The sequence below is a fragment of the Chiloscyllium punctatum genome, chromosome 7 (genome assembly GCF_047496795.1).
Source record: "Chiloscyllium punctatum isolate Juve2018m chromosome 7, sChiPun1.3, whole genome shotgun sequence".
NCBI classification, from domain to species: Eukaryota; Metazoa; Chordata; class Chondrichthyes; order Orectolobiformes; family Hemiscylliidae; genus Chiloscyllium; species Chiloscyllium punctatum.
In genome coordinates, this window is record NC_092745.1 from 111,134,669 (window position 1) to 111,157,884 (window position 23,216).

General features: G+C 41.6%; 1 protein-coding gene across 1 annotated transcript in view; it reads left to right on the plus strand.

The window, feature by feature from the left end:
• Positions 1–23,216, plus strand: part of LOC140480044 (dihydropyrimidine dehydrogenase [NADP(+)]-like) — a 731,044-nt gene that overhangs the window by 413,448 nt on the left and 294,380 nt on the right. Inside the window, exon 13 of the mRNA XM_072574601.1 lies at positions 11,876–12,091. Within this exon, the coding sequence (XP_072430702.1) occupies positions 11,876–12,091 (216 nt within the window). The remainder of the gene's footprint in view (positions 1–11,875; positions 12,092–23,216) is intronic.

Below are 23,216 nucleotides of genomic sequence, written 5' to 3' on the forward strand. Positions count from 1 at the left end.
CGGAACAGCAACAAATTGCATTCAGATGTTAGAAAACATCTCAAAATGTTTCACATTGACACCATAAAGCAAAACTTGATACTGAGTTACATAAGGCAATATTAAGGCAGATTGCCAAATCTATAGTCAAAGAGATATGTATTAATAATTGCCGTAAAGTGGGAAAGTGAGGTAGAGAGGCACAGAGGTATGGGGGATTTCTAGACTTTAAGGCTGGGCTGCAGACAAAAGAGTCATCAGTGGGAGAGCAAATTGAGGAGACTCAGAATGCTAGAATTAGAAGGGTGGAGATATTACTGGAGAATTGTTGGGCTGGAGAGAGTGAAGAGGAATAAACTCATGGCTTTGTGATCAACTTGAAGAAAGAAAACTGTTTATACAGTTTGACAAAAAGTGTGTGATGTTAACAGCATTTTTTTGAGAGTTTGGATTTCAAATTTGTGGCATATAAGTGTAGGTTTATTTTTGTGAAGGAGTCTAAAAATTAATTAGCTCAATCTTTCCAGAGCCACAAAGCCAGGAAAGAAAGTTGAGTGGTCAGCAGGTTAGTAAGATTAAGGGAGCTGAGTGGTCCCCATTGGCAAGATGGGCTCAGAAATGGGCATGAAGGGAGAAAGAAGAGAAGGGCAGAGAAAGTTATGAGTCTAGTGTGAAGGCAGAGGTAACATTAGAGAAAGTTTGCAATGGTGCACTAATAGAAGGGAGCGGAATAGAAAGTTAATTGGGTAATATTGATCTCAGTTACTAGGAAGAAAGCTGTGTGCTTTTAAATATATTATTGTAGGGTGGGAACAGTGAGTAAGATTTCAGTCATTAGTTTGCAACAGAGAAAATAACAAATCTTTGCATTTCATGATAATCCCGTGATAATAAGCAATTTTAGCAGATGAGAGCAGGTTCTTACGTAGTGCAAGTGGAATTGATAGGAAATGGCATGTCAATTCAAACCTGCATAATTTGGAATGCAGGGAACAGAGATAAAGACCATATCAGGGGGCATAGCCAGGGCTAGAGTTGTTGTGTTGTAGGGTTTATGATATCAAAAATTATATGTGTTTGAGGAAATCAATTGTGACAGAGATGTTGTACTTTAAGAACGATTAAAGGCTAGTCAGTTTTTAATTTGAAAATGTAGTTGAATGTAAATTGGCAGGTGATTCTTTTCTAGGGTGTATATTGAGAGAAATAAAATTGGATGAGAAAAGGGATGTGGATTATCGAAAAGACAGGAAGGTGGGCAGAGGGGGCGGGGTTGCCTTGTTAGTTAAGAACAAAATTAAATCTATGGCACTGAATGACATAGTGTCGGATGATGTGGAGTCTGTGTGGGTGGAATTGAGGAACCACAAAGGCAAAAAACCATAATGGGAGTTATGTACAGACCTCCTAACAGTGGTCAGGACCAGGGGTGCAACGTGTACCAGGAAATAGAGAAGGCATGTCAGAAAGGCAAGGTCACAGTGATCATGGGAGACTTCAATATGCAGGTGGACTGAGTAAATAATGTTGCCAGTGGATCCAAAGAAAGGGAATTCATGGAATCTTACAGGATGGCTTTTTGGAACAGCTTGTCATGGAGCCCACAAGGGAGCAGGCTATTCTGGACCTAGTGCTATGTAATGAACCAGACTTTATAAAAAATCTTAAAGTAAGGGAACACTTAGGAAGCAGCGATCATAATATGGCAGAGTTCAGTCTGCAGTTTGAAAGAGGGAAGGCAAAATTGGATGTAATGGTGTTACAGTTAAATAAAGGTAATTATGAGGGCATGAGAGAGGAACTGATGAAAATAGACTGGAAGCAGAGCCTAGCGGGGAAGACAGTAGAGCAAAAATGGCAGGAGTTTGTGGGTATAATTGAGGACACTGTACAGAGGTTCATCCCCAAGAAAAGAAATATTATCCAGGGAGAGATTAGACAGCCATGGCTGACAAAAGAAGTCAGGAAATGTATTAAAGAAAAAGAGAGATCCTATAAAGTGGCCAAGAGCACTGGGAAATCAGAAGATTGGGAAGGCTACAAAAACAAACAGAGGATAACAAAGAGAGAAATAAGGAAGGAGAGGATCAAATATGAAGGGAGGCTAGCCAGTAATATTAGAAATGATAGTAAAAGTTTATTTTAATACATAAGAAACAAACGACAGGCAAAAGTAGACATTGGGCCACTTCAAACTGATGCTGGAAGCCTAGTGATGGGAGATAAGGGAATAGCAGGAGAACTTAATAAGTACTTTGTGTCAATCTTCACAGTGGAAGACATGAGTAATATCCCAACAATTAAAGGGAGTCAGGGGGCTGAGTTGAGTATGGTTGCCATTACAAAGGAGAAAGTGCTAGAAAAGCTAAAAAGTCTTAAAATTGATAAATCTGGCCCCATGGGCTACATCCTAGAGTTCTGAGGGAGGTGGCTGAGGAAATAGCAGAGGCGTTGGTTGAGATCTTTCAAAAGTCACTGGAGTCAAGGAAAGTCCCGGATGATTGGAAGATCGCTATTGTACCCCCCTTGTAGAAGAAAGGATCAAGACAAAAGATGGAAAATTATAGGCCACTTAGCCTAACCCCGGTTGTTGGTAAAATTCTAGAATCCATCATTAAGGATGAGGTTTCTAAATTCTTGGAAGAGCAGGGTCGGATTAGAACAAGTCAACATGGATTTAGTAAGGGGAGGTCATGCCTGACAAACTTGTTGGAATTCTTTGAAGAGGTGACAAGTAGGTTAGACCAGGGAAACCCAGTGGATGTGGTCTATCTAGACTTCCAAAAGGTCTTTGATAAGGTACCACACGGGAGCCTGCTGAGCAAGGTGAGGGCCCATGGTGTTCGAGGTGAGCTACTGGGATCGATTGAGGATTGGTTGTCTAACAGAAGGCAGAGAGTTGGGATAAAAGTTTCTTTTTCGGAATGGCAGCCGGTGACAAGCGGTGTCCCGCAGTGTTCAGTGTTGGGGCCACAACTGTTCACGTTATATATTAATGATCTGGATGAAGGGACTAGGGGAATTCTAGCGAAGTTTGCCGATGATACAAAGTTAGGTGGACAGGGAGGTAGTACTGAGGAAGTGGGGAGGCTGCAGAAGGATCTAGACAGTTTGGGAGAGTGGTCCAGGAAATGGCTGATGGAATTCAATGTGAGCAAATGCGAGGTCTTGCACTTTGGAAAAAAGAATACAAGCATGGACTACTTTCTAAACGGTGAGAAAATTCGTAAAGCCAAAGTATAAAAGGATCTGGGAGTGCTAGTCGAGGATTCTCTAAAGGTAAACACGCAGGTTGAGTTCGTGATTAAGAAAGCGAATGCAATGTTGTCATTTATCTCAAGAGGGTTGGAATATAAAAGCACCGTTGTGCTACTGAGACTTTATAAAGCTCTGGCTAGGCCCCATTTGGAGTACTGTGTCCAGTTTTCGTCCCCACACCTCAGGAAGGGCATACTGGCACTGGAATGTGTCCAGTGGAGATTCACACGGATGATCCCTGGAATGGTAGGACGAACATACAAGGAACGGCTGAGGATCCTGGGATTGTATTCATTGGAGTTGAGAAGATTAAGGAGAGATCTAATAGAACTTACAAGATAATGCATGGCTTGGAAAGGGTGGACGCTAGGAAATTGTTTGTGTTAGGCGTGGAGACACCCGTGGACACAGCCTTAGAATTAGAGGGGTTAAATTCAGAACAGAAATGCGGAGACATTTCTTCAACCAGAGAGTGGTGGGCCTGTGGAATTCATTGCCGCAGAGTGCTGTGGAGGCCGGGACGCTAAATGTCTTCAAGGCAGAGATTGATAAATTCTTGATGTCACAAGGAATTAAGGGCTACAGGGAGAATGCGGGTAACTGGAGTTGAAATGTCCATCAGCCATGATTGAATGGTGGAGTGGACTCGATGGGCCGAATGGCCTTACTTCCACTCCTATGTCTTATGGTCTTATGGATGGTGAGTGAGATATAAATAATTTGAGCTGGACTGTGATTATTAAAGAGCTTGGATTCGGTCGATTAATGGTCACATATAATGAGATAGTATCTGTTATCTGAATTGTTAGCATGTACTAGAGCACAGTTCTAAGGGTCATGAGGCACAGTGGTAGTGACCCTACCTCTGGCCTAGAAGATAGAATCAGAGAGTCATACAGATGTACAGCATGGAAACAGACCCTTCAGTCCAACTCATCCAACTGCCAGATATCCTGTACTGATCTAATCCCATTTGCCAGCATTTGGTCCATATCTCTCTAAACCCTTCTAATTCATATACCCATCCAGTTGTCTTTTAATTGCTGTAATATTACCAGCCTCCACCACTTCTTCTGGCAGTTCATCCTAGACACGTACTACCCTCTGCATAAAAAAGCTGCCCCTTAGGCCCCTTTTAAATCTTCCCCTCTCACCTTAACCCTATGCCCTCTGGAGATGTGGCATAACATATCCAAGCACAGATTAATTTTAAAAAAACTTTTTTTAACAGTGGAGCACAAAATGAAAACTGCAACAGATATGTGGTCAGAAGATCCAATATTGTTTAATCCATGCACATATACAGCCTTTTTTCAAAAAGCAAATTTTATTTAATGAAGAGTTTTTAATCATGCCATCTGGTTATGCAACTTTACTTAAAGATAAGCTATTGGACTGAAAGTGAGAAGTTATAAACAAAAATGAACTGTGCACTGATACAAGCATTTCACTTGTGACATATGCCATGAACACATGAAGACAGTGGACACTTTTATGCTAAGAAAGCAGCATTGAATATGAACAAAAACTGAAATTCATATGCTTTCCTTTATTGGTCAGAGTATTGAGTACATGAGCTGGGAGGACATGTTGCTGCTGTACAGGACATTGGTTAGGCCACTGTTGGAATATTGCATGCAATTCTGGTCTCCTTCCTATCGGAAGGGTTCAGAAAAGATTTACAAGGGTGTTGCCAGGCTTGGAGGATTTGAGCTACAGGGAGAGGTTGAATAGGCTGGGGCTGTTTTCCCTGGAGTGTGGGAGGCCAAGAGGTGACGTTATAGAGGTTTATAAAATCATGAGGGGCATGGATAGGATAAATAGACAAAAGTATTTTCCCTGGGGCGTGAGTCCAGAACTAGAGGGCATAGGTTTATGGTGAGAGGGGAAAGATATAAAAGAGAGCTAAGGGGCAACTTTTTCACGTAGAGGGTGGTACATGTATGGAATGAGCTGCCAGAGGAAGGGGTGGAGGCTGGTACAATTGCAACATTTGAAAGACATCTGGATGGGTATATGAATAGGAAGGGTTTGGAGGGATATGGGCCGGGTGCTGGCAGGTGGGACTAGATTGGGTTGGGATATCTGGTTAGCATGGGCGAGTTGGATCGAAGGGTCTGTATCCGTGCTGTACATCTCTATGACTCTATAAGCTCAACAGGTCTGGCAGCATCTGTGAAGAGAAAGCAGAATATATGACCAATCCACTTTGAGTCAAGTTGGAATCCAGCCATGAGGCAATCTTTAGTAGTTTCTGCACAGACAAGAGCTAACGTATGTCTCCAAAATGTTATAAAAGTATAAATATCCATGTAGAGGATTGTCCTTTGAAATGACATTCATTGTGCAAGATCACTTGTGAAAATTATAGCTCCTATTACAGCTACATATTTACTAAAACTCAAATATGGTGGGCACCCTAAACTAGATGTCTGAAAACCCAAAATCTAGCCAAGAGATGATTTGAGAAGCTCTTTCTATCACAACCAGGTTTGAACGGTCACAATTCATGACAGGATTACAGGTTTCAGGGTCAAAAGTGGCTTGAAAGAACAAATCTTATTATTCTAAGGACAGGGCAGAATGAATCTGGCTGGGAGCGTCCCCCTCCAAGGTACACAGCATCCTCACTTGAACCAAATTGTTATTCCTTCCCTGTCAGTAGAATTCCTGGAACTGTCTTCCCAATAACAGTCTGGGTAAACATATGCCCCATGGACTGTAGTAGATCAAGAAGGCAGCTCACCACTACCTTCTCAATCAAGGACAGGCAACAAATGCTGGTCCAGCCAGTGCTGCCACATAAAATCATCAGTAAGAAGAAAGGAATCCTGCCGAACAGACATTCAACTCAGGACAATGGCTCGTTTGTTTTCATGACTATAATTTCTTCTCTACAGAAATAGAACTTTGAAACTTCCAGTCTCTAGTTAACTTCAAATTGCCAAGAAAAAGAAATTCTTCACATCTGTAGTGAGTTGTCATAAAAGACTGATCCAGGACAAGTGATTTGTTGCTTGTTATTCAGTTAATAATCTTAAGTGAACGTGCAATCCTTAGAATTTATTTTTCTTATGTGTTTGCTCCTGTGGAAGGATTCTAATTGAATCCATAAGATCAGGACTCATGGCATGTGCATCACTAATTGAAGTGGGATGCAGAATTTTGATATTTCATTGGCATATTGAGATGCAGCAATAAAGTTATGAGTACTCACTAATGTGAAATAGTTTTCAAAAAAGATTCTATTTGAGATAAAGGGATTGGTGCTTGAGAATCTTGTGTGGCCCATTTCATAATTTCCTAAAGGCAATGTATACCTTTCTGATTCAGACTGTTGAGTGTAATGACTTTGGTTTTCCATTTTTAACTGTACTGCACAAGCCAGTGGACTCTCAGTCCACTCAGGAGGCTCAGGACTTGTAAAGGTGAGCAGTGAGAGGATTTGTGTATCATGTTCTGAGTGTGGAGGATTGGCGAAAGGGAGGCACGTAGAGAACAGAGGATTGGGGAGTGGTCAGCAGCCTGGAGGTGTGATTTGAGAAGAATCTGGTCTCATGAATAATTCTTACCAGCCACACAGCCATGACCCACGAAGTGAAAAAAACAAGACTACACTAAGAACATTCAATAAAAAAAGAGAGCACAAAAACACAGCAGTGTTTCTTCCAAAATGAAGGAAGTCCAAAGACAGACGCATTTGATGGATGGGCCAAGGTAAATTGTCTAATAGCGTTCAGGGATATGTAGGCTCGGTGTATTAGCCATGTAAATTTGAGGTTATGAAGATAGAATTGTGGAGCTAGGTTTGCGTGAGATGCTCCTTGGAGGCTTGGTACAGACTCATAGAACATAGAACAGTACAGTGCAGAACAGGCCCTTCGGCCCTCAATCTTGCGCCGACCTGTGAATTATTCTAAGCTCATCCCCCTACACTATCCCATCATCATCCACGTACTTATCCAAGGATTGTTTAAATCTCCCTAATATGTCTGAGTTAACTATATTGATAGGTAGGGCATTCCACGCCCTTACTACTCTCTGAGTAAAGAACCTGCCTCTGACATCTGTCTTAAATCTATCAACCCTCAATTTGTAGTTATGCCCCTTCGTACAAGCTGACGTCATCATCCTAGGAAAAAGACTTTCACTGTCTACTAAATGTATTATCATCTTGTATGTCTCTATCAAATCCTCTCTTAGCCTTCTTCTTTCCAATGAGAACAGACCCAAGTCTCTCAGCCTTTCCTCATAAGACCTTCCCACTAGACCAGGCAACATCTGAGTAAACCTCCTCTGCACTTTTCCAACACTTTCATATCCTTCCTGTAATATGGCGACCAGAACTGTACACAATATTCCAAGTGCACCGCACTAGCGTTTTGTATTGTTACAGCATGACATTGCAGCTCCGGAACTCAATCCCTCTATCAATGAAACCTAATACACTGTATGCCTTCTTAACAGCACTATAAACCTGGGTGGCAACTTTTAGGGATCTACATACATGGACTCCAAGATCCCTCTACACATCCACACTACCAAGAATCTTTCCATTGACCCAGTATTCTGCCTTCCTGTTATTCTTCCCAAAGTGAATCCCCTCACATTTAGCTGCATTGAACTCCATTTGCCACCTCTCAGCCCAATTCTGCAGTTTATCCAAGTCCCCTTGCAATCTGTAACATTCTTCCACACTGTCCACTACTCCACCGATTTTAGTGTGATCTGCAAATTTGCTAACCCTTCCACCTATGCCTGTATCTAAGTAATTTATAAAAATGACAAACAGCAGTTGCCCCAAAACAGATCCTTATGGCACACCACTAGTAACCAGACTCCAGGCTGAATATTTTCCATCAACCACTCGCTGCCTTCTTTCAGAAAGCCAGTTTCTAATCCAAACTGCTAAATCACCCTCAATCCCATGCCTCTGCATTTTTTCCAACACCCTACCATGTGGAACCTTATCAAAGGCTTTACTGAAGTCCATGTATACTACGTCAACTGCCCTACCTTCATCTGTATGCTTGGTCACCTTCTCAAAAAACTCAGTGAGGTTTGTGAGACACGACCTGCCCTTGACGAACCATGTTGACTATCTGAAATCAAATTGTTGCTTGCTAGATGATTATAAATCCTATCTCCTATAATCCTTTCCAAAACCTTTCCTACAACAGAAGTAAAGCTCACTGGTCTATAATTACCTGGATCATCTTTACTGCCCTTCTTGAACAAGGGCACAACATTTGCAATCTTCCAGTCCTCTGGTACTAAACCTGTAGACAATGATGACTAAAAATCAAAACCAAAGGTTCTGCTATCTCCTCTCTGGCTTCGCAGAGAATCCTTGGATGAATCACATCCGGCCCAGGGGACTTGTCTACTTTCACTCCTTCAAGAATTGATAACATCTCTTTGTAACTAACCTCGATCCTTTCTAGTCTAATATCTCGTTCTTCTCGTCTACAATATTTTCCTTTCCTGAGTGAAAACCGATGAGAAATGTTCATTTAGCACCTCTCCAATCTCTACAGGGTCCATACTCAACTTCCCACTTCTGTCTTTGACTGGTCCTATTCCTACCCTAGTCATCCCTTTATTCCTCACATACCTACAGAAAGCTTTCAGGTTCTCCATTGTTCTATCTGCTAAAGACTGCTCATGTCCTTTCTGTGCTCTTTTTAACTCTCTCTTTAAATCCTTCCTAGCTGATCTATAACTCAACTGATTTGCCACATCAGAACCATCTTATCTCATCAACACATAAGCCTCCTTCTTCCGCTTAACAAGACATGCAATTTCTGTAGTAAACCATGGTTTGCTTACCTTATCACTTCCTCTTTATGACTCGATGAGCCAAATTGCCTCTTTCCACACTAAAAGGACTCTATGATTCCATTCTGTGAAATTTCTCTAATTCCCCTACAACGATCAATAAATGCCAATTTTGCCAATATGTCTCGCCCTCTGATCAAGCTAGTCTCAACAGGAAATGATGATGCACATGTGCAATGAAACCTGTGATGCTGTGAAATCTTTAGAAATAAAGTTTTCTATATATTGTCTTGCGACTGCACAGACCTCTGAAGTTAGGGAGAACAGTTGTGAAGTTTACTTTTGAAAAACACACGTGCCACTTTAATTCTTTCAAGTCTTATGTTAACAGCAGTGGAATTGGGTTACAAAATTTGTGGTCACGCTGCAGAGACCCCATGTTTGACCAGGAGACTCTTTAACAAGCTGCACAGAGTTACAACATTTTCAACTGATGGCAGATTTCACAAATGGAAAGCTTTCCCAGCCACTAAATTAAATGTGTTTTGCACACACTCTGCTGGCACTTAGAATTTTAGTTATAATTGTACGGGTAAATGTAAAAGGCACAAATTGGAAGTGGCACACTGTACTGGTTGCAAAGACAAAAATGGCAAGCTATTGGCAAAATTCTAGAATGTGTGTTTGAGGAAGTGAGTGTTACTTGCTTTCTCATTTTGGGTACTGTGTAAACAAAAGTTTTTTGTTTTCCTTGACTTAAACTCAACAGAAAACCGGTTAGTGTTAATTCTTTATAGTAACAACATGCAAAAAGCTTAAAATACTGTTTCTGAAATGGTTGAAAACAAATAAGAGGAGCAGTAATGAAAAGTTATCGCATTACACTTTTGAGTTTGTAATACGTCCTATTAAATTAGGAGAACATTTTTAGACTGCGTAAACAAGATTCGGCTCATCCTGCCAAAATGTACATATTATAATTCCAGCCTGTTGATAAGGTCTGTGTTCCTCAAAGCAAAAGCTGACACGAAAGTATGAAAAGATATAAAATAATATAGTGAAAGAAATAATGCTTTCCTGCAGTCAGCTGTTGCTGAATGGTTACTTTGTTTAATTATTCATTTTGGAATCTAGAAATTTCAGTTTGCACAGCAGGAATAAGAATGGTCCTTAAGAAAACATTTTCAGTGATTTGCTAGTTGTTAGTAGCCAAATTGTACAATCTTAATTAAAAAAACATCTTTTTAAAAAAATATAAGCAGACTAAATGGGCCAAGCCACGTAAAATCTTTAACACTAAAAATAAACTATTTTCTACTGGAATAGTAGAAGCCACGTTTGTGCAAGATTATATTAAAATGGAAGTTATGGGTTTTTTAAACTATTATATAGATATGAAAATTAAAATGTGAAATATTCATCCATGTAATTGCTGAAATTGTGAGTTGGGTTCTGGAGAAGGGTGGAGGGCTTTAGTTAGGGGTTGGCAGTAGTGTGAGCACTCTTTAATATTTATCACTGGTGGCAATGGTTGACATTTCTTTCCTCTTTCATAGCTCTGCAGATGTCTTAAAAAATTTAACATCTGATACACTTCTGCCCTTAATTCCAACTGTATTGGAGAGCACAGAAGTCAGCATGGGGCCCATAGTGTATGCGGTGATGTTCTGCGAGATCAGTTCACCCATTCCCATTCCCCTACCTTACCCCTGAAGTCCTGTAGATATTTTTTCTTCAGATAATTGTCTAATTATTTTGAAAGCCACTATCATTGAGGTTCTCCTTGCATTTTAATATGTATGCTTATTTTAATTTTAGGTATTTATAATGAAAGTACAGGCATGTTAAATCACACAATTTTAAATAATTACCAGGCACTAAGAGCATTGTAACAATTACATATTGCTGAGATTATTTAATTATTTACGGAGATTAGAAGTTCCAAATGCTGGAATTACTTAGGTCTGGGCATAAGATATTGGATTAATGAATGTTTAAATGTTGACACAACATAGGCCAATTCAGTTAGATGATGAATTGAAAATTGTGAAACAGACATCGAACGTTGTACCTGTGATGCTGTACTGTAATTTATCTTTGTGGTAGATTGAAAAAGATCTTAATTATCTGTATTCAATCCATGTCAGTTCTTTTTCTAAAGTAAAGTCCCATTTAAATTTTAGTCCCATTCATTGTGATCCATTTAATTTGAGCAAGTCCACAAGGGCTCTTACCAATTTTTATAGATGTATCATAGAAAGCATCCTATCCGGATGCATCACGGTGTGGTATGGCAACTGCTATTCCCAAAACTCCAAGAAACTACAGAGAGAAGTGAACATAGCCCTGTCCATCACGCAAACCGTCCATTGACTCCGCCTATACTTCCCACTGCCTCGGGGAAGCAACCAACATAATCAAAGACCCCTCCCCCATCTTGGTTATACTCTCTTCCCCATCTTCCGTTAGGCAGAAGCAATTAAATTTTGAATACTATATGATTAGTTTCAAGAACAGCTTCTTTCCCACTGTTATTAGACTTCTGAATGGACCTCTCAAATTTAAACTTTAATGTTGATCTTGCTCTCTGTGCACCTTCTCTGCAGCCATAATGTTGTATTCCTCACTCTGTTCTATTACCCTAATGCCCTTTGTATGGTATGATCTACCTGTACTGCATGTAAAACAAAACTTTTCACTGTACCTAGATACATGTGACACTAATAAATCAAATCAAAATTTGAAATAGAGTACACAAAAACTGTTTATAAATTTAATATTACTTCAAATTCATAATTTGTTAACTCTTAAAAAATTGCTCTTTTTAACCCTGATTTTTTGCTTTTTTTTCAATTTACAGTTTTTATATGGTTGTCACATATGTGAGAAACCTGAGCTCCCCCTTTTTTACACACCTATCGATCTTGTGGATATCAGCGTGGAAGTAGCTGGGTTGAAATTTCTGAGTCCATTTGGCTTGGCCAGTGCACCTCCAACGACCAATGCAGCAATGATTCGACGAGGGTTTGATGCAGGTTGGGCGTTTGCCTTAACAAAAACATTCTCTCTTGATAAGGTAAGGTAACATCGGAGTAATTAGTCAACCTGCAATTTGCCTGTGCAGCCATCGTGATGTTTATAGTTATTCTAAAAGTTGAGAACACTTAAAGATGTCAAACAATCATCATTGTTTATGTTAAATTTGGTCCTGATAAATGCATTTTATTATTTATATTCTGCTTAGGTGAGTAAGAGCATTATCGTCAACTGAGAAACTATGCTGCCCGTTATCTAGAAATTTACAAAGCTTGTAGTTTATAAAATTAATCAACATTAACGCTAGTTAGCCTCAAGTGGAGTATTGTGTTCAGTTCTGAGAGTCACACTTCAGGAGGGCTGCCAAAATAAAGAGGGTGCAGAAGTATATAATGATGATGAGGAATACGAATTGAGTTATGTGAAGATATTCACCTCAGAGCAGAGGTTGTGAGAGGAGATACGATGGAAACTTTCAAAGTCACAACTTGTGATAGGGTACATATGGAAAAATTAATTCTAGTCCAAACCAGTCAGTAATCATAGTGGAAAATAAGATGAATGGATTGAACACATATTTTGCATCTTTCCCCTTATTTAAGAAAATATATTATTTCATTCATAAGAATGATCCCCAGTGTGGAGGGATTGTCATACGAGCAAAAGACTAAATAGGTTAGGACGCTACTCACTGGAGTTGAGAAGGATGGAAGATAATCTCATTGAAACATATTGCATTCTTAAGGATTTGACTGGGTAAATGCTGAGAGAATGTTTCCCCTCATGGGAGAGTCTGAGACTAGAGGCATAGTCTCAGAATTAAGTGACACCAATTTAAAGCTAGGATAAAGAGGCACATCTTCTCTCAGGGGGGTTGAGGGTTTTTGGAGCTCCTTGCCACAGAGAGCTGAAGGGGCAGAGTCCTCGTGCATATTTAAAGCTGAAACAGATAGAGGAATCAAGGATTACAAGGGAAATGCAGGAAAGTGGGTATGAGCAATGGCAGATCAGCCTTGATCCTATTGAATAGCAGAATAGGGTCAAGGGGCCAAACGGCTTACTTTTGTTTTTATTTCGTAAGGCCTTATGATCTTCACTAAGGAGGACACAAATAACACACCAGAAATAATTATAAATCAAGAGGTTAAAGGAAGGGAGCAACATAAAAGAAACCTAACTGCCAGGGAAAGCTCAAAGACAAAATTATTAGCACTAAAAGCTACCAGGCCCTGAAAGATTTAGTTCAAGGACTTTCAAGGAGGTGGCTGCTAAGAAATAAATACGTAAGCTTAAATTTTCTAAAATTCTTTAGATTCTGAAAAACATCACATCAGTTTGTAGTGTAGGGAATATAACTCCTCTCTTTAAAAAAGGAGGGAGACCAGATAATCTAACATCTGGCATTAGGAAAGGAAGATGCTTGGAGATGCTCAATGCAATTAAGAAGGGTCAACATAGTTTTTTGTAAAGAGCATTATGTTTGACTAATTCATTCAAGTTCTTTCAAGAAGTAGCAAGCAAACTAGAGTAAAGGATCCTGTAGATAATGTGTACATGGATTTCCAAAAGGCACACTACAGAAAATAAGGGCTTATGATGTAGGGGATAGCACATTAGTGCTAATAAAGCATTGGTTAACTAAAGGAAACAGAGACTAGGCAGTGGGTCATCTTTGGATTGACAAGATATAACGAGTGAAGTGCACAAGATCTTTGACCTCAACTATTTACAACCTACCACAATAACTTGAAAGAAGGGACTGAATGTACAGTTGTTAACTTTACTGATTATGCAAAGATATGTATGAAAAATTGTGAAGAAGTCAAAAGGATATAGTTAGGATAAGTGAGTAAATAAAGATGTGGTAGATGGGATGTAATATGTTAAAATATTAATCTGTCCACTTTGAAGAATTGATAAACAGCATATTATTTAAGTGGAGAGAGATTGCAGAAGATATCCTCATATGTGAATCATAAAAAAATTGGTAGGCAGCTGCAGCATGTGATTTAGAAGGCACTCTTGAGTAGATTGGAGCTTGGATAGAATCCTGTCTAATAGGACAGTGAACAGGTATTGGGTTTAGGCAGAAAAGTGGAGTTGAGGTCACAAATAAATTAGCACATGATCTAATTGAGTGGCAGGGTAGGCTCCAGGGACCCAACTGAGCCTAATTCATAATTTCAGAACCAGGGGACACTGATTTGAACAGATTGACAAAAAAAGCAGAGGCAACATGCCAAAATCTTTTTTACAGCAAGTGCTTGTCCCTGATATTGATAATGCACTGTCTTAATGAATGGCTTCTCTGGTGCACATACGCACACACTTGCGCACATGCATATGCACACGTGTGCACACACTCATACACATGTGTCTACATGCATGTAGACACATGCGCACACGCATACACACACGCGTATACACACACACATATACATACACCCACACATACCTGTCAGGGATGTTTGCTTGCTTTCTTAGTGCTTGGTCACTGAGCACCTACTTGTATGATCACATCATCCATGCCAAGCCTTGCCATAACATTTGGCGCAGTCACACATCTAGACATCTCACTGGTCAACAGTCCACAGTCCAGAGGGCGGGCATCTTGTTGTACACAGTGTGCTACATCATTTTCACAAATGCACCATGTGACAGCACCAAATGCAGCAGCCCCTTCACCCGGCTGGACTCTTCTGCCCGCTTATGGGCTGTTTTTGTCTGCAATGAGAAAAAGGGAGGAATTGAGTGAGTTGGTGATGCTGGTGCAGGTAGCTGAAATGTGGTGAGGTGTCCCAGATGATTAGATTAGATTAGATTACTTACAGTGTGGAAATAGGCCCTTCGGCCCAACAAGTCCACACCGCCCCGCCGAAGCGCAACCCACCCATACCCCTACATCTACCCCTTACCTAACACTACGGGCAATTTAGCATGGCCAATTCACCTGACCTGCACATCTTTGGACTGTGGGAGGAAACCGGAGCACCCGGAGGAAACCCACGCAGACACGGGGAGAACGTGCAAACTCCACACAGTCGCCTGAGGCGGGAATTGAACCCGGGTCTCTAGCGCTGTGAGGCAGCAGTGCTAAGCACTGTGCCACCGTGAGGAGGCAGCGCAGAGACTGTGCAGGGTCAATGGTGTGGGAAGATAGGGTGGGTAAGAGTGATCGAGGGCAGGTATTGCAGACAACAGTGGGAGTTGTAGAGCATCACACTTGGGGCGGGGAAGGGCGCAGCAGCAGCGATTAGATCAGTGCAAGTTGGCAAAGAGAGATGTTTGCATTACTCACCCAGGTGGATTGTGGAAGCTGTTTGATCTTGTTACAGCACTGCCTGGTATTCCTCAGGAACCATCAAGATAGCATTGAACCAGTGGTGCCCTTGGATCGTGCTGCCAGGGTCTAATGTTGCAGCCTCCTCTGCTGACGCTCCAGAAGGAGTACTCTTCTCGTTTCCGATTCAGGACCTCCATGTCATTATCAGACAATCATAATGCCATTCCTTCCCCTCTCAGACATCGGCAGAAAATGCTGTAGACTGAGCAGGACAATTTGAGAATGCCAATGTTTGTTTGGGTAAACAACAGTCTTTAAAAATGACATGGGTTCGAGGGCTGTCTCATTTTGGGCAGATATCCACTGAGTGCTGAGTTCTTCTGGGAATGGCACATAATAAGCTGGGGATAACATCAGGTAGGGTGGATGCCATGGGGGCAGTGTGTAATGATGCATTTTTAGTGAGTTACTGTGAGAACCCTCCCTAGGTTTTACATTAGGAATCCATCCAGGAGTCTCAATGCAACTCTCACGTAGCCAAAAAAGCGCAAGACAAAAAAACACAAGATTCAGTCTTAAATTACAATAATGCATCTAGGCCAGATGGAATGCCCAACAAGCTACAGTTAAATCCTTCAGGATCTCTCTTCCCTGACAACCCAAGAAATCCTGTAGACCATCATTTCCCTACCCCAAACCCATCATCTCATTTCATTCCTCTAACCACTATCTACCACTATTCCTCTACCACGATTGTTATGGGACCTGATCTTCACAGATAAGGCCACCCTTTGTCACCTGTCCCGAAGCATCTTTGAATGGGATGGCTTGCTCATCCATTTTAGAGGGAAGCAAAGAGTCATCCATCTTCTTCTGGATCTGGAGTCACATGTGGGCCAACCTGCATATTGCCTCCCCCAAAGGGCATTTGTAAATCAGAAGGGTTTTCATGACAATCACTAATCGCTTTGTGGTAACCATTCCTGAGACCAGCTTTCGATTCCTGCATTTAGAGTCATAGAGATGTACAGCACGGAAACAGACCCTTCAGTCCAATTCATCCATGCCGACCAGATATCCCAACCCAATCTAGTCCACTTTCCAGCACCCGACCTGTATCCCTCCAAACCCTTCCTATTCATTTAAGAAAAAAATTATGGGTTCAAATTCCCATCATCTCAGCTATTCAAATTGAATAAACCCAGAAAATTAACCTGGACCTCATGATTACCAATCCAGCGATTAACATTGTGGCTGAAATTTTTTTTAATGCTTATTTCTGCAATTTAAAATCGAATCTGACTGTATTTCTCTCAGGTAAATATACCTTAAAGGGATAATTTTACAGGAGTGATTTGTGAACTAAAAAAAATCAATCGAGGAGCAGTGAGCATTTTGTGATGAATATTGGATAAAGCACCAGCCAGTTGTGTAATATTGTTAAATTACTAATCTTACACAAATGGAGTCATTGATCTGTTTATTTTAAACACTTTGAGAACATTGTTGATGTAGCACATTAGTAGCAGAAGTTGAGCCCTCAAAAGTTTTAAATAATTCAGGTTAAGGAGAAAGAAAAGTTAAAAATGTCTGTCAGCTAAAGCGATTTGTGAAAAATCAATGGCAGATCAGACTGTAGATATTATGAAGAATGACTAGATTAATTGCATAGGTTAAATATCTTACCTTTGTTTGATATTTTCTGTTCATTCTTATGTAAGGCTGTCTAGTAGTGATTAGATTCCCTACAGCATGGAAACAAGCCCTACAGCCCAACAAATCCACACCAACCCTCTAAAGGTACCCACCCAGACCCATTTCCCTCTGACTAATGCACCTAACACTATGGGGCAACTTCGCATGGCCAATTCACCTAACCTGGACATCTTTGGACTGTGGGAGGAAATGGAGCACCCAGAGGAAACCCACACAGACCCGGGGAAAATGTGCAAACTAATCGCCTGAGGCTGAAATTGAACCCAGGTCCCTGGCGCTGTGAGGCAGCAGTGCTAACCACTGAGCCACCGTGCGACCCCTAGAGAGCGTTTTTTTCTGTAATCAGTGAAAATATATGATGTGGAGATGCTGGTGCTGGGCTGTTGTGAACTAAGTCAGAAGACACACATCACTGGGTTTATTTAAAATCACAAGTTTTCAGGGTGCTGCTCCTTCATCAGGCGAAGCAAAAATGTCCAAGTCAAGGTGCTGCAATGAAGCTTAGAAGATATAAAAAATAGATAAGGGAGGACAATTTGGACTTTCAGGTCCACCCTATCTTAATAAAGTGAAGTTCCTGTCCCTCATTTATCCAAACTTCAGTCATACAATTGCTTGGTAAGGAGCAAAAACCTGGGGAATAAAGGCTTAGGTTAATTTGGGAGAAACTGTGGAATGCCTGTTCAATACTAAAGGCAATCAAACAAGAACCAAGGGACCTTAATGACTCACGAGTATCACTGGGCCCAATAGGAATTAGGCAGAAACATGGGATAATAAACAATTTGCTTTGAGGTGACGAAATAGTCCAATGTTGGATCATCACACTCTACCATAAGTGGCTAGGTGCTATTTGATGAAGCGAGTGGGTGCGTGGGAGACTCACGTTTTCTCATACTTCATCCATTTGCTCTTGGCCTGTACCCAAAGTTTTCAAAAATGTTGAAAATGGTTGGCACCCTCGTGGATGCTTCTTCATTTTGGATGGTCCTGGGCAAGAAATTTCCATCAGTTGGTGGGGATCCTTCACTTATTTTCAAGGAGGCCTTGAGAGATGTTTCCTTTGTCCTCCTGAGAGTTACTTGCTGTCATGAAGCTCAGAGTAGAGGGCTTGCTTTTGGAGATTTGTGTCAGGTAATTGCTTGCTATGAACCACCCAACGCAGCTGGTTGCTCGTAACTAGTGGCTGGATGTTGGGAAGGTTGACCTGAGACCGTACACTGATATTGGAGTAATCATTCCTGCCAGTGGCTCTGTGGGATTTCACAGAGGTGATAGATTAACTGATTTGAAGTGTCAGTTGTACATTGTTTGTGCCTCTGATACAGACAAGAGGACTCGTGACACTACTGCCTTTCATTCCAGGAGTACAGTGCTGGGTTTGAGGCCTTTGTCATCAAACAGTCTGTCCCTCAGATGGCAGAAGGTTGGGCTGGCACAGTGAAGATGATGTTGAGTTTCGCTGTCAATGTCTGTTCTTACTGAGACAAGACTCCCAAGGTCTGAGAATTGATTCACATTGCTCACCGTGCATCTTGATAGTTAGGTGACAGAGTCGCACAGCAGGAGTAGACTGATAAAAGACTTTTGTTGTCCAAATGTTTAGCCTAAGGCAAATGCTGTCACATGCAGCATTGAATAATAAAGTGCAGAAGGAAGCTGTTTGGCCCACTGCATTGCAATCTCTCTATTGAAGAGAAGTCCAGTTGATTCTACACTTCTGTTCTCTTCTTCCAACAGTTTTCTTTTTCTGTTCTATCCAAATTTGCTGTTAAATCTGGACCCAACCACCTCTTAGGCAGTACATTCCAGATCCTAACTTCTCATTGTGCTAAAAAAAAATCCTCAAGTCACTTCTGCTTTTTCAAAATGTCATTCACACCAACTCTCTGCCTCCTGGTTATCACTCCTCCAGCTATTCAACACAGTATTTCTTTATTTACCCTATCTAAATTATGCATGACATGAAGCACCTCCATCAAGTCTCTTCTTAGCTGTATTTGCTTCAAAGAGAAAAATGCCAACTTCTCCAGTCTTTGTGTATAACTGCAATTCCTGATTCTTGAAACCATCCCAGTTGAAATCCTTTCTGTATCCTAAATAAAGCCCTCCCTGAAGTACAATGCCTAGATTGAGTGCACTACTCTGGCTGGGGTCAAATGAATGTTTTAGTTAGGTTAACGTAAATTAAGAACAGAAGTAGGTCACTTAGGAGCATAGGAACAGGAGTAGGCCATTCAGCCCCTCAAGTCTGTTCCACTATTCAATGAGATCATAGCTGATTGGGGGCCTAAATCCATATTCCTGCCTTTGGCTGTATCCCTTTATACTGTTGCTTAAGAAAAAAAAATCTAACTCAGATTCAAAAGTAACAACTGATTCCGCATCCACTGCCATTTGAGGAACAGAGTTCCAAACATCCACCATCCTTTGTCCTTCCTAACATCTCTCCCGAATGGTCTAATTTTCAGACTATGCACCCTAGTTTTAGAATCCCCAACCAATAGTTTATCTTTTCCTGTCCCACTTTTTTTCTGTTAATATCTCACAGTCATTGAGTATAGAGATGTACAGCATAGAAACAGATCGTTCAGTCCAATTCATCCACGCTGACAAGATTTTCTAAATTAATCTCGTCCCATTTGCCAGCATTTGGCCACATCTCTCTAAACCCTTCCTGTTTATATACCCATCCAGATGCCTTTTAAATGTTCTAATTATATCTGCTTCCACTACTTTCCCTGGCAGTTCATTCCATACATGCACTGGCCTCTGTGTGAAAAGGTTGCCCCTTACATCCCTTAAGATCTTTTTCCTCTCACCTCGAACCTATGCCCACTGGTTTTGGTATCCCCTACCCTGGAAAAAAGACCTTGTATATTCACCCTATCTATGCTCCTCATGATTTTATAAACTTCTATAAGGTCACCTCTCAGCCTCTGGTGCTTCAGGGAAAACAGTCCCAGCCTATTCGGCCTCTCCCTATAGCTCAAACTCTCCAACCCTGGCAACATCCTTGTAAGTCTTTTCTGAACTCTTTCAAATTTTACAGCATCCTACCTGGAGCAGAGAGACCAGAATTGAATACTGTATTCCAAAAGTGGCCTGACCAATGTCCTGTACAGCTGCGACATGACCTCCTAACACCTATACTCAATTCACTGACCATAAAAGGAAGCGTACCAAAAGCCTTCTTGCCTACCTGCAACCCCACTTACCAGAAACTATGAACCTACACCCCAAGGTCTTTCTGTTTGGCAACAGTCCCCACAGGTTTACCTTTAACTGTATAAAGCAGTGGATCCAGCACCAATACTTGCAGCACACTGCTGGTCATGGGCTGCCAACTGAAAAGCAACTCTCCACCACCATTCTCTATCTCCTACTTTCGAGCCAATTTTGTATCCAAATGGCTAGTTCTCAGTGTTCCATGTGATCAAACCATGTTAACCAGTCTGCCGTGTGGAACCTTGTCAAAAAACTTCACTGAAGTCCAAATAGACAACATCTACCACTCTTCCTTCATCACCCCTCTTCATCATTTCTTCAAAATACTCAATCAAGTTAGTGAGACACTTCATTCAGATCACTCCTAAACCTTCTAAATCCTAGAGAAAACCAGTCTAAATCACAATAATGATAATAATTATAATAATAATAATAATAAGAAGAAGAACATAATCCTTGAAGTCGAGGTATCATTCTTGTAAACTTACATTGTACTCCCTCCAAGTTCAATATATCCTTCCCAGATCCACTCACTGTTCTCCCATTGGGGTCTAACCAGAGTTTTGTGTAACTGCAGCATTACCTCTGCATCATTGTGCTCCAGGAGAAAGTGAAGACTGCAGATACTGGAGATCAGAGTGGAAAAGTGTGGCACTGAAAAAGCACAGCAGGTCAGGCAGCATCCGAGGAGCAGGGAAGTCGATGTTTCAGGCATAACCCCTTCATCAGGAATCTGGGGGTTGCATGGAAGGGGACTGAGAGATAGATAGGATGGTGGGGTTGGGTGGAAGGTAGCTGGGAAGGCGAGAGGTAGATGCAGTTGGGAGTGATAGTGAAATGTCAGAGGGGAGGTGAAGCGGAGAAGTGGGAAGGAAGATGGTCAGGTAGGACGGTTCAAGAGTACGTTGCTAAGTTGGAATGTTGGATCTGGGAAGAGGTGGGGGGAAGGGAGATAAGAAAACGAGTGAATTCAATGTTGATGCTGTGCGGTTGAAGGGCCCTAAGGCGGAAGATGAGGCGTTCTTCTTCCAGACGTCGGCTGGCTTGGATTTCACGGTGGAAGAGGTCCAGGACTTACATGTCCTTGGCAGAGTGGGAAGGGAAGTTGAAGTGGTCTGCAACAGGGTGGTGGGGTTGTTTGATGGGTATGTCCCGAAGATGTTCCCTGAATCATTCTGCGAGTTGGCGGCCTGCCTTCCAAAGTAGAGAAGACCAAATTGAGAGCAATGGACACAGTAGATAATGTTTTGGGATGTGCAGGAAAATCTCTGACAGATGTGGAAGGATCCTTTGGGGCTTTGGATGGAGGTGAGGGGGGAGGTGTGGGTGCAGGTTTTACACCTCTTGCAGCGGTAAGGGAAGGTGCCAGGTGTGGAGGGTGTGTTGGTGGGGGACATGAATCTAACAATGGAGTCACGGAGGTAATGGTCTCTGCAAAAAACAGAGAGAGGTGGGGAGGGAATTATATCTCTGGTGGTGGAGTCTGTACGTGGCAGACGTGACAGAGGATGATGCACTATATCTGGAGAGTAGTGGGTTGGAAGATGAGGACTGGCGGGGGGAGGTGTCTATCCTTGTTTTTTTTTGAGGGGTGGGGCTCAAGGGTGGAGGAGGTTGAATAATTCATCAACTTAACTAACACCTTCCACCCTGACCTTATGTTCACCTGGACCATCTCGGACACCTCCCTCCCCTTCCTGGATCCCTCCCACTCCATCTCCAGTGACTAACTCAACACGGACATCTACTTCAAACCCACCTACTCCCACAGCTACCTGGACTACACCTCCTTCCACACCCCTCCTATAAAAATACAATCTCTTACTCATTATTCCTCCGCCTCTGTCATTTCAGCTCCCAGGAGGAGCAATTCCACTCCAGGACTTCTCAGATGGCCTCCTATTTCAAGGACTACAATTTCCCCTCCCACGTGATCAATAAGGCCCTCCAGCGCATCTCCTCAATTCCCGCACCTCCGCCCTTGAACCCCACCCCTCCGACCGCAACAAAGAACCCACCTGCTCCTCACCCCACTAATATTGAGATACAACGCACCCTGTGTGATATCTTGGGTTTGATCCAGTTCTGAGGAAGATTCGCTTGACCTGAAGTGTTAACTCTGATTCTCTCCACAGATGCTGCCAGACCTGCTGAGCTCTTCCAGCAATTTCTCTTCTTGTCTCTGATTTACAGCATCCACAGTTCTTTCAATTTTTACATTGTGTTTAGGTTCTCCACAACAGGGGATCTCCTTTGTACTGAAATACCTCAGGATCTTGTATATTTTAATCAAGTCACCTCATTCTACTAAATGCCAGGAGTACAAACTCAGCCTGGCCAACCTTTCATCAATAGATAACCAGCCCATTATATGCATGAGCTGAGAAACCCTTTGAACTACTTTTCAGACATTTCCTTAATCAAAGACCAATCATGTACATGGTACTCCAGATGTGGTATCATCAATGCCTTATATAACTGAAGCATTATCTACCTACTTCTGCATTCGATTCCCCAATTCAATTTGTTACAAACAATAACATTTCATTAGTTTTCCTAGTATCTTGTTGTAACTCTACTAACTTATTGCAATTAATGCTCTCGGCCACCCAGATCCCTCTGCATCCTGGAGCTCTATAATCAGTCACTATTTAGATATATGTTTCTTTTGCATTCTTCCCGACAAAATGGGAAAATCCACAGTTTCCTACATTATACTCCATTTGCCAGACATAGGAGGGATATTGTAAAACTTGAAAGGATGCAGAAAAAATATACAGGAATATTACCGGGACTGGATGGTTTGAGTTATAAGGAGAGGTTAGGATGGGACTTTTTTCACTGCAACATAGGAGGTTGAGGGTGACCTTTACTGGTTTAGTAAATTATGAGGGGCACAGGCAAGGTGAATTGCCAAGGTGTTTTTCCAAGGATGGGA